Genomic DNA, 12,908 nt, shown 5'->3' with positions numbered 1-12,908 from the left:
ATTAAAAGCCAAGTCTGAAGATGTTATTAAACTGCTTCAATCTCATAATAACTTTAACAGATTATGAGCTGCTTCTTATGGATAAACAAAGAAGTGGTTTCTTGAATGATTTCCTGGTGAAGATACCATAAGATTGTTGAAATGACAACAAAAGGATTTAGAATCTTTCAGAAACTTAGTTGATAAAGCAGCAGCAAGGTTTGAAAGGACGCCATTTTGAAAGAAATTCTACTGTGGGTATATTTTTTTGGCGGGGGGGGGCCAACTTAGTACTTTTGAATGAAGGTATGTACATTGTTTTTTAGACATAATGCTACCACATACTAATAGGCTATAGTATAGTGTAAACATGTTTATAAGCACGGACAACCAAAAATTTCATTTGACTTGTTTTATTGCAATATTTGTTTAATTGCAGTGGTCTGGAACCAAACCCACAACATCTCCAACGTACGCCTGTATACAGACAAATCCAACCAAAAAACTTACCAGGAAATTACAATATACTGCCAAAAAGTGAAAAAAAAGAGAAGAATTACAGGTAAGAATTTTTCCGAAAGGGTAACTTGGAGCAGTGTAATTCTTTAATTGAGCAGGATTAACCTATTCATTTCAGTATGTTTAGCCATCCCAGACCACAGCCACTATGACAACAGCACCACTACTTGAAACTAATAATGCAAACAAAGCTTTATCCACACAAGGCCATTCATCACAGCATCATCATACAATTTTAAATAAAATAATCTTAATGTACAAAAGCAAAATACTGATTAAATATAAATATGATGTATCAAAATAATAGAATACATTATAATCACTAAAAATGATACTATACTTCCTCTTCAAGATGATTTACTTGATGAAGATGATACTGAAATTCATAAATCACACTGCCTTGAATAAATCTCTATCAGCATGGGAAATGAGAAAGGGGCCAAAATGGACCATAAATTTGAGAAACATCTGAAAGAGAAGGATGTGCTCACAAACCCAGAGACAAATCATAATTCAAAACCCAAATGATGCCTATAGTTGAAGAGGAAGCTGCTTTTTCTCAAAAGGCCTGGAGAAAGGCTCTAAGTAACCAATTAGTAAATACAGAGACCAGAAGGCAACAGAAATCAAGACTAATAAAGGAACCATTTACCAAAAGACTGAGTTTCTCACTCATCTCAGCATTTGCCTACAGCAAGGCTGAAGACAACTTTCCTCAATCAAAAGAAAATCTTCAATCTTTAGTTTGAAAAGGCTCACCAAAGGTTGAGAAGGTTGGATTTAAAAAAAAAAAAACAAATTAATAGATGATACTGAAATTTTACAATATTACATATAGAGAGAAAATCCAAAAGCTTAATTTAAGCAAGCTACCTAGAAAGAAGAAAGGATCACTTGCACTGGGATCACATATGTACTTGGCAGTACCTCTGTATGCTAAAAGAAGACACTACACCTATACCTTCAAAAATCTGAAAGAAATTATGTGAACATAAAATTTCATGTTCAGCTAAACTATCAGTCAAGCACAAGGACAAACGAAAGACCTTTTCAGGCATGTAAGGAGTCACAAAGTGGAACATTTGTGCATCCTTTCTGAGAAATAATTTTGAAAATTTAACCCCCCAAAAAGAGAAAGAAAGATGTGGGATCCCAGGAACTGTGAACTAGTCCAAGCATACAATGAAAAGAAATTCTAGGATGATACCTATGAATAGGTTTGGAAAGCAATTGGTCCAAATTCATACCAGAAGCCAATGAGCTCAAGAAAGAACATCTTCGGGATCCCTGGGTGGCGCAGCGGTTTGGCGCCTGCCTTTGGCCCAGGGCGCGATCCTGGAGACCCAGGATCGAATCCCACATCGGGCTCCCGGTGCATGGAGCCTGCTTCTCCCTCTGCCTGTGTCTCTGCCTCTCTCTCTTTCTCTCTTTGTGACTATCATAAATAAATAAAAATTTAAAAAAAATTAAAAAAGAAAGAACATCTTCAACCATTATACAAACAGACATTTTTATTATAAGAAAAAGCAGAAAAGATGGGCAGTTAGAAATTCCAAGAAAAAATAATGTCCAGGAAGACCAAGGTGTAGATATTAAATAGACTTAAATATAGCATTATTTGGGTAACTACTGGACAAACAGAAAGACAATGTATGTGACTTTGATATTGAGACTATTCTTTTTGGAAAGACAAAGATAAAATGGTATGCTATTCTTCCTTTTAGAAGGTGAAAACATACTACATGGTTGTTTAGGAAATGATGCTCACATAACCATAAAAGTATAAATGCCACTTAAACAGGTCTCCAATTTCAAGGTCTCTCATAGTATGACCTATGGACAATATCAGAATTATCTGGAAAGCTTTTTTTTTAAGATTTTATTTATTTATTCATGAGGCAGAGACACAGGCAGAGGGAGAAGCTCCCTGCGGGAGCCTAATATAGGACTCAATCCCAGGACCCGAGGGTCACAACCTGAGCCGAAGGCAGATGCTCAACCACTGTGCCACTCAGGCAGCCCCAGAAAGCTTATTTTTAAAACACTTCTGGACCTCATCCCTAGAAATGCAGTAGATCAGGGGAAAGTCCTGGGGATCTGCATTATAATAAGTTCATCAGGTATATCTTGTGCATATTAAAATTTTGAGAATCGTAGCTGTAAAGTAATAATCTCCAAAATTTCCCATTACATATATTATCAGAAAAAAAGGTATTTGAGTATCCACCCCCAAATATATGTGCAGTTATTTACAAGCTGTACTTTTATATGTATATCATGTATACTGTATACTGAAAAATAGAAATCTCAAAGGATGAGACAATGACCCAATAACATTTTAATATTTGTTTCTGTCTTGACCTAGAAGAAAGTGAAAATTAAAGACAGTTTTAGTGAGTCTAAAAAAAATACCAAATTAGAAAACTGGAAAATATATACAAATAAAATGAGAGGAGGATAACAAAAGAATCACAAAAAGGACTACTGAAGTCCTGAAAATATATCTTCTAGAATGGTTATTCAGCTAAAAAACAGCGGGATTGAGAGTGATCACATTTCATCTCAAAGATGACTAAAGAAGTAACAAAGATATTTCAACAAAAGGCTTAATTTGGATTATCAAAAAGGAAAAACTGATTAAACTGTACCTATAAGCAACATGAAAAGAAAGTGATTATACGATTTTAAGAGTTCACAATAACCTAAACATATAGGTACGTACCACAGATTTCAAAAAGTTAATTCCAGACAACATTGGAATGATCCTAGGGCTAGACATATATATCAAAGGTAAATATCAAGTTCAAGTTATCAAAAAATGATATTCAGTTTATATAATCATGATTCCAGTAAAGAAAAAGGAAAAGGCATTCATAAGCTTAGCTTCTCACTTAGACAATGTACTGAAATCCATTTAATAGGAAAGCAAGTGTTTTAATTGCTATGCTAAGCATCATGGGACTACTGTATATTAAATATTTCATAAGGAGTACCCAGCATCACTCCACTGTTTCTAATGACCAAGGAGAGGCCCAACAATCTATTGTTAAATGAATAGGCATCCCCAACAGGGTAATACAGAGTGCTAAGTGAAATTCCTCAGCCTATTCCAGAACACTTAACTCTATTCTGGCAAGCTCATCTCAGGATTTAAAGTACACACTGCAGTTACCTCAGGGGCAACATGAGCCATGTCTAGGAAGGGTCATGTCTAGAAAGATGTCAAGAAAGGCAGAGTAAAAAAGCCAAGTAATAGGTACTTCTCCAATTTTTAAAGCTGAGCCATAATAGCACAACACACATATACACAGATACATACAGACACATAGACACACACACATACACACACACACACACACACACAACGGTGCCTAAGTCACCGTTTTATCTCTTACTTCCCAAATACATCACAATACGAGCCGAAGATATGGCCTATTTGTATTTGGTGAACTGGCACCCCTTGAAGTAAGTCCAATAATCAGGACATCATGCTCCACATTTATTTGGAAATCAAATCTCTTTAGGGACTTAATGCCAACTTTTCATTTCAAGAATAAGCAAAACAAATTCAACAATCCAAATATTCATAGAAAAATAACTTGGGAGCTCACCTTTCCACAACCAAACTGACTGCTTGTGTGACATCTGGGTTTGTCACCTGGAGACGTTTCCACAAAGACCATACAAATTCTTTATCAGCCTTAAAGAAACAAAAGACATTTTTAATGCATTGCTTTGTACCTAATCAGAGAAGACACTATATTAAATTTTAAAATGGAAAAAAATCACTTGATTCCCAGTTCTCTAACTATAAAATAGATTCTTGCAAAGTATAACAGGAAAGGTTTATTTTTAAAAAGTTCTTATACTGGTCCCTCACATTCACTTTTACTATTTCTACCACCCATACTTTAGGGTGTAAATGTTGGAATACTGAATATCACAGTAAATTTGCTCTAAAAGAGAACTGTTGTCTATTTACTGCCCCATTTTTTCAGCTCCCGTTTTCAGCAAAATTCCTTGAACAGTCGCCTATAATCACGGTCTCCACTTCCTCACTCCACGTTCACTCTATTACTTCCTCCACTCAGATGTCCCTCCCCACCAAGATATTAAATTTCTTTTCCAAGGTCCTCTATGTAGCCAAATCCCATAGACAATGGGCAGTTTTAGTCCTTAATGCCCAGTTCAGTTGTTAGACAACTGTAATTGAGAGCTGGGAGTCACTTTGGGGGAAGTTTTTAAAAATAGTGATGATCTAGAGATTCTGACTTAATTGGTTTCAGTTAAGGTCCAAGCGCCAGTATTTTTTCAAATTTCCTCAAGTGATTCTGTGCACTCAAGGTTGAGAACCACTGCTCTAGGGGAACTCATTCAGTCACATGGTTTTATCCATCAACTATACACTGAGACTTCCACATTTCCATCTTTAGCGGTTTTCTCCACCCCTAGTGCAGACTCCCAATCTCCAACTGCTTACCCTGCGTTGGTGGTATAGTGGTAAGCATAGCTGCTTTCCAACTGCCTACTCAATAACTTCACTTGAATACCTAATAGTTATCTCAAATTTAACTTATCTAAAAAAATCCTTTATTTCCTACTCTTTCACAAACCTACTCCTCTGCAGCTAAGAAAAGGACACCATCATCTAGTCCTGTTCAAAGGCCTAATACCTACATGTCAATTGATTATTCTCTTTTCCTTACATTTCATATCCAAACAATCAGTAAATCCTATTGTGTTTACCTACAACACATATCCCATTCTAATCACTTCTCACCACCTCCACCACCATTCTCTTACTCCAAATCAACCCCTTCTCTTGCCTAGCCATCCAGATGGTCCCCTAGCCTCCTTATACCTCAAAATCCTCTAGTGGATTCTATTTAGATTAGGAAATAATCCAGACTCAGTATCAAGGTTACAAAAACCTCACATTATCTGACCCCATACATACCTCTCCACCCTCATCTATCACTCTCTCCATTCATTATTCACACGGTTTTTCTTGTTTTACTTGTTCCAGGGCCTTTGCACATATATCATCCACCACATTTTCATGTAAATTTTTCCTCACTTCATTCAGGCCTTTGCTTAAATGTCACCTCAAGAGAATTCTTCCCTGACTACTATATTTACAGCCACCCAAAACCCATAAGTCTCTGATAACCCTTTTACCCTGTTTAATTTTTTTATCACAGAGTATTTCATTTCATAATACTATATTTGATTGGTTGGGTTTGCTTGGTGGCTGATATTTCTATCTGTGTCTGCGTCCATCATCCATTTTCTCCTTCCTGTTAATAATAGCAACCGTTTGGCTCTCTGCTGCCCAGTTAAAATACTGGCCTCTCTTACCTATGGAATGTGGCTGAAGTTCTGCCAATAAAATATAAAAGTTATTGCTGGAAATCTTAAAATTAGACTTATGTCTACCAAATGCGTTACAAAATTTTTTTCCTAGTATGTTGTTGCTTATTTACCTTTATTTATGACGGAGTTTTTGTTTTTTTTTTTTTTATGGAAGAATGATTTTCTTTTTTTTTTTTTTTTCAGAATCTCATAATTCTGTACCTAGGAGGGGTCAGGGGGGAGCGAATATAGGTTGCAGGGGTAAGAGCAAAACTTCCCCATTAAAATATAAATAAAGATGAAGCCTATTGAGAAAAAGCCAAGTGACAGTAACGGCGAGGATGAGGGGCAGGTATCATGAAGTGCATAAACACTCGCACTTTTCTTAAGAAAAATCCATTCAGAAAGCTGTCATGTCCCTCCTTGAGAGCATCAGAGCACCAACAGGGCTGAGCTGACACATGCAGGGCAGCAGCAGTTCTGAGCTCTCTCTGTTTTTGGAGAAGAGTAATTATTTATTTTATATATTAAAATTTTCCATTTTTTCCATTATGGCTTATGTATTTTACATATGAACTTTTCTAACTGGCTTCTCAGAGATTAGAAAACTATATACCTATACTTTCTTCTAAAATTTTATGTTTTCATTTTTTAAAGCTCAAATCTTTGATTTACTTTGTTCAATTGCTTACTTACTTGTTTTCAAAAGACTTCTAACAGCTTGAGTACTAGAGAGGACTACCTTCCCTAACATTCCTATATATCATGCTTTACTTTACCTCTTTAGAAGCAAGAATTTAGAATTTGGGTATTGAAATAATTCAAGTAAAGACAAGAAATGTCAGTATATAAATCACATGTCAAAACTTGCCTGGAAGGTAAGAAAAAATAAGCCATGAAACATAATGTGCTCTAATATTTCTATTTTTAAAAGGTATGTTGAGGAAATTACAAAATCTTTTGAAACCAATATTATCAATAAATTTATCTTACAGCTCACTTCAAAACAAAATACCAAAGATTTATGTGTATTCTCACCCTAAATTTTCTACCTAAAATACAAGCAAGAAAGGCTAGCTTAAATAAAAATGTAAAAGAACAGGTTTTCAATACTCATAAAATTTACTTCCATTTAAATAAGACTTAATAACAAAGGATTTAGCTCTAGCACAGTGAAAGAGATATAGCAAGGATCTTAAAAATCTGATGAAAAAAATCTTTACATTTTAATTTACACATTTTTTCTTTTTCCATTGTTGTTATAGTTAATGGTTATTTCTATAATGGTTACTTCAATCCGCACCATGAGCAAATAACAACATTCTCTTTTTTCTCTAATTTCCAAATTTCTAAACATTCTTTTTTAATTTATGGCCAGCACAGTATTCAGATTCTGTCACCTAAAAATATTCAAATTTATAAGGGATTCCTGATTTGGAAAAAAAGAAAAAAAAAAGCAAGTTTTTTTTGCTAGTAATAAAATGCTTTGAATGGATTATGAGACTATTACATTGTTTTTGTGGGCTTTTCAGTTATTTAAATGCTGTATCATCTTCAATGTGGGTTACACCCCTAAATACTAAAAGGACCCTCTTTCATATGCAAAAAGAAATAGAACTCCCCTTAAAAACACAAAACTAACTTCCAAACTACTCCAGACATTACTAAAACAGGAAACTATTTTCTTATGGTTTCCCTTCCTTTGGGCACATAAATATGTTCTTTTAAAAACATTAAAAATAAAAGCCTTTAAAGACTACTCATAATTTATTCTTATTCTATAACTTTGACACAGAATCAAATAATCTAAAATTAAAATTAGGGGTGCCTAGCTGGCTCAGTCAGAAATGTATGTGACTCTGGTTCTTGGGGTTGAGATCAATACCACACTGGGTATAGAGATTACTAAAAAAAATAATAACAATAATAATTTAAATTTAAAAACCCTACTCCTCACAAAGTTTATTAAACTCAGCCTAGAAGAGTTGACTAAATGCTTAGAGATTTGGATCTATAAATTATCTTAATAATGGATTAGCCTTGACCTTCATTTATCAGCCGGCATGGAAATAAGTATCAGCTTTGCAGACATGGATATCCAAAACTGTCTTTTTCACTGGGTACATACTCTCCCAGCACCTAGTTTATTGTCTGGCAACATAAAAGACCCTCAACTGACCTCTACTGGAGGAATTAATTCAACAAACATGAAAACTATTTCCTATATTTAAATAAATAATTTGCCTATCAGAACCCAAGGAAAACAATGGAATGAGTTTAATTACAAAATATGGCACAAAGCAGCCTCTCAATAAAAATCATTATAAAAAATAATTGCATAAAAAAGATTCACATACCAAAATACAACTACTAACATTGGTAAGGATTCTAATTATACAGTAGGTTCTCAATTTTTTTTTTCTTCATGAATGACTGGATAAATTTGCAACATACCTAAATATCTAACAAAAAATAGAACTGGCTCAGGGACACCTGGGTGGCTCAGTGGTTGAGCATCTGCCTTCAGCTCAGGGCATGATCTCAGGTCCGGGGATCGAGTCCCGCATCGGGCTCCCTGCAAAGAGTCAGCTTCTCCCTCTGCCTGTGTCTCTGCCTCTCTGTGTGTGTCTCTCATGAATAAATAAATCTTAAAAAAAAAAGAACTGGCTCTCTAAAAACTACAGAACACACGGGAAAGAAATTGAGGAAGACGTAAAAAGATGGAAATACATTCCATGCTCATGGACTGGAAGAATAAATATTGTGAAAATGTCTACACTACCCAGAGAAATTTACATATTAAATGTAATCCCTATCAAAATACCATGGACTTTCTTCACAGAGTTGGGACAAATAATCTTAAAATTTGTATGGAACCAGGAAAGACCCCGAATAGCCAGAGGAATGTTGACAAAGAAAACCAAATCTGGGGGCATCACAATGCCTGACTTCAAGCTGTATTACAAAGCTGTAATCAAGACAGTGCTGGCACAAAAACAGATACACAGATCAATGGAACAGAAGAAGCCAGAAATGGACCCTCAACCCTATGGTCAACTCATCTTCAAAAAAGCAGGAAAGAATATCCAACTGGAAAAAAGATGGTCTCTTCAACAAATGGTGTTGAGAAAATTGGACAGCCACATGCAGAATGAAACTGGACCATTCTCTTACACCATACACAAAGATAAACTCAAAATGGATGAAAGATCTAAATATGGAACAAAAAATAGAACTGGCTGAGTTCACTAGTCATATAATCTTAATTCCAACATCACATGCTACATTAAACTTAGTTTCATCACTAAAGTTGAAGTAATAAACATCTATATCATTTATTTTTTATATTTCATTTTTTAAGTAAACTCTATGTCTAAACCAGGGATTGACCTCTCACCACCTGGAGATCAAGAACTGCATGCTCTACCAACTGATCCAGCCAGGTATCAACATATATTTCATTTAAATGCCCTAAATAATTTTTAACCTGAAATTGGTTTATAGGGTTAGTGAATACTTTCAGTTGCTACTGAAAAAGGAAATAAGTTTTGATATACATACATGCGTCACAAACAAATATATATGTATACGTGTATTACACATACATAGCATTACTTCCCTTCTGGTATTCTAACAGAATGGTGGTGAAATGGTGATAAATGTACATATATACATACTTGTAATACCCTAAACTGCAAATAGAACACATTCTTGAAATTCATGATCAAAATTAAGAGTATGGTGAAGCTTGGTTCGAAATCAATGAATAAGGCATAAATGCCGTGAACTTAAAATTGTCCTTTGAAGCACCCTTGAAATTTCATTAGGAAAAAGCTACATTGGGAAGCTAATGTCTTATCCTCAGTAGGTCCAATACAGACAGCTTTTCTCCCCACACTGAAGTTAGTTAATCATGTTTTCTTCAGCTAAGCACTATGTATAAGTTGCTTGCTAGTTTGGAGCCTACGAAAAACAATTAATATTACAATCACATAAGAATTGGATGAGAAACACTTTGAACTGAGATTCTTCTTTACATGCTTATTCTAAGTAATTCCAATGGGGTAAAATTGAACATGGAACCACTCAAACTTTCAATTCCCCACAAAGTACGTATAATTGAATTCCTGTAAGCTAAATGTGGAAAAAGAACCAACTAACCTGTATGAAGCTACTATTTATGACCAGAGACTAATTTGCAGGATTCTTTTCCCCCAAACTGTACTTTGGATCCATTACTGTGTCAAACTAATCTAGTAGAATTTAAAAGAAAAAGCAGAGTCCATGACAAACAGTTAAAGTGAATACTCTTTCTGAAAACCTAGGTATGTGTATGTGTGCCTACTTATTAGGTTAAGACAAAATGAATTTATTTTGGGTTACAATTTTTGAAAGGTTTGAAAAACAGGGTTAATACTATGTATTCTTGGGTAATTACATGTTCTACTCACTTCTAGCTGAGTGAGTAGAACAAATAAAAAAGGTCTAAAAGTGAGTGTTTAATTATATAAATGCTTTTTTAATAAAATAATTGGGACTTCAATTATTATTTCTCCCAAGTTTCTCCAAGAGCATGAGTGGGGTTTGACCACAGTTTTGAATGGGATACTGCCAATCCCATCTCATATTACTGGAATGCCTATGATCATCTAACAGTGTCAATATTAGAAAAATCTCAAGAACCATCATTCTAGCCTAATTATGACCATCTCTTTTCTTACATCCACCTAGAGTACTTTAATCATTTTTCTAGTCCATATGTTTTAAAGTCACAGGGGCCCACACTGTATTTGAAATTCCATTTTTAAATAACAGGGAATGGGATGGGGGGGGAGGATCAGTGGGCTGTTTACAACAGAGTAATTTCCTCAATCAAGTCATAAAAAGTATCTCAGCTCCTTAGTCAGTTGTAACTGGGATAAATAGAGAAAGGAAAGGGGAAGAGTACAGAAGATATGAGCAAATAGCATCTTAGATTAGGACTAGTCAAAGTAACAAAAGCCTCTATCATGGGTTAATATCTTTATCCAAGTGTGTACAGGACAAAATGCTTCAGTTCACTGGTGTCTCTTATTTGTTCCTTTGCTCCTCATCCAATGAAGAACAGGAAGTGGGAAAATTAAAAAGCAGCACACACATAGCATTTCCCCAGCCTGTTTGAGCAAAGGCATATTCAATTTGAACAAAGTTGTCTTGGTTGTTTTAAAGCCTTGACTCAATCAGAAAGGACCTACAAGGGGGAGGGGGGGGTGGCAAAAGAATCCAATAGAACAAACTATGAGAGAGAACGAATTTCTTGAATTTGTACTATTCTAAACTGGTGATACTGTTCATAAAGTTACCTTTGTGGTTAGCGGTTCCTAACTGGTTCTATCTTGGAGACAGTGACTAAAAGATTTATTGTTGAGTGAATCTCCAACACTGACATCGCCCAACCCTGTCTAAAGGCTCTGGTAAAATAAGAGGAGAGAGAATGCTGAAGATGCAAAACTAAAATAAAACCTAATCTCCTCGAACATGAGCGCAGTCAAGCCATCTTTAATCACTCTACAAACAGCAGCCAAAATAAATTAACATAATTGATTTAGTAAATGCTTCTCCCTGACAAGATGATGTGAAAATCAAATATTTCAAGCGCTATAGAAATAGTATAGCTGGTTAATAAACATTAAGCATCATCTGTTACGCGTGAAAAGTTCTCGGCCTAAGATTCCCCCCAAAATTACTGGTCTGTGTTTACCACTTAGGTTTCACCTACGTCAACTTAAGAACAAGCGTGGGTTTGAAAATGAGAAACACGCTCCCTCGTGGATGGGTTTTTTGTTTTAACAGACGTGTTGTCAACTTTTCCCGTTCAACATTCCAACTTGTGGACTGCGTGGAACTCCTCCTCCAAGTGCCACTGAACAGCCCGGCCCGAGCACTCGGGGGAGGGGGAGGGGCGGGGCCGGGGCGACGCGACTGCACGGTTTGGGGGCGTCCCAGCGAGGAAGCCCAGACCCGGGGCCCCGCGGCGACCCCCGCCCCGCCCGGCGGGTCCGAGCGGCTCGCCGGGCTGGGTGTGGACTCCGGGAGGGAGCGACGCCGGCGGAGGTGGGTGGGTCCCGAGCCCGCGCAGCTGCACAGCGCAGCACAGCAGCAGCGGCGCAGCCTGAGGCCGCGGCAGAGGGGCGCGCCTCCCCCGCCTCCCCCCGCCCGCCCCCGGCCCCGGCCCCGGCCCCGGCCCCCGCCCCGCCGTGCAGCGGGGAGCCCGGCGGCCACCTCGATACCTGACACAGGGCCAGCTCCTCCTTTAGGCTGCTCAGCTCTTCCTCCAGCAGCTGCGTCCGGGTCACCATCGCCTCCTCTACCGAGATGCCCTCCAGCCGCTTGGACCCCGCGGGCGAGCTGAGGAGGGGAGCCTGAGCCGGAGCTGCCCGCCGGGGCCCTCGCCGGCCCCCTGACCCTTCCTCGCCCCGCCAGCATATATCGTTCTTGTCCACGACGCCCTCCCGCACGGCGCTCGCCAGACCCGAGGCCTCGCTGCGCACTGCGTGTGCCACAGCTCCCCGCCCAACACGTGGGGACCAGAGGCCCAACTGTCGCGCTGGGGGCGGAGGGAGCGGCGAGGGCGGCGAGCGCGCCGCCATGGCCGCGGCTGCTAACGGGTCAAGTTCCCTCTTGGAAACTCCACCTCCCCTTCCCCATCCCGGCGAGCCCGAACCTCCGAGCCGCGCATGCGCGCGCCTTTTCCCGCCTTGGCGCTCGGGGTCTCGCGCCCGCGGGTCCTGGCCGGCTTCGCGCGGGCCGCGCGCTCGGCGCCAGCGCGACACTGCGCACGCGCCGTGGCCCCCGGGGTCAGGCCTGTCCCCCCGCGCGCGCCCCGGGGCGGCCCCTGCCCCCCGAGCCTGGGGTTCCCCGCGCCACGCCTTCCCGCCACTTAGCGCCTAGTTTACCTCCCACCTCTGCAAGTCTTCCCGGACAAGCCCCAAATGATCCTTAACTGTAAGTTCCGCCGCCTTCGAGGCCCCTGCCAACTCGTTTGTCACGTTTCATTGACCGCCCTGGAGTGTTAGTTA

General features: G+C 38.8%; 1 protein-coding gene across 9 annotated transcripts in view; it reads right to left on the bottom strand.

The window, feature by feature from the left end:
* The window catches only part of CNTLN (centlein), a 308,559-nt gene extending 296,019 nt beyond the window's left edge, over window positions 1-12,540 (bottom strand). For 3 of the 9 annotated variants that reach the window (XM_038552470.1, XM_038552476.1, XM_038552471.1), the window contains exons 1-2: window positions 12,120-12,538; window positions 4,110-4,198 (exon numbers count right to left, since the gene is read on the bottom strand). In XM_038552470.1, coding sequence (XP_038408398.1) covers window positions 4,110-4,198; window positions 12,120-12,479 — 449 coding nt within the window. In that variant the 5' untranslated portion in view covers window positions 12,480-12,538. Of the gene's footprint in view, window positions 1-4,109; window positions 4,199-12,119 lie in introns of all 9 variants that reach the window. The other 6 variants (XM_038552473.1, XM_038552474.1, XM_038552475.1 and 3 more) reach the window with 3 other exon arrangements.
* Between the last annotated feature and the right edge of the window lie 368 nt (window positions 12,541-12,908).

This window comes from Canis lupus, chromosome 11 (genome assembly GCF_011100685.1).
Source record: "Canis lupus familiaris isolate Mischka breed German Shepherd chromosome 11, alternate assembly UU_Cfam_GSD_1.0, whole genome shotgun sequence".
NCBI classification, from domain to species: domain Eukaryota; kingdom Metazoa; phylum Chordata; class Mammalia; order Carnivora; family Canidae; genus Canis; species Canis lupus.
This window is presented reverse-complemented; position numbering and strand designations above follow the sequence as displayed.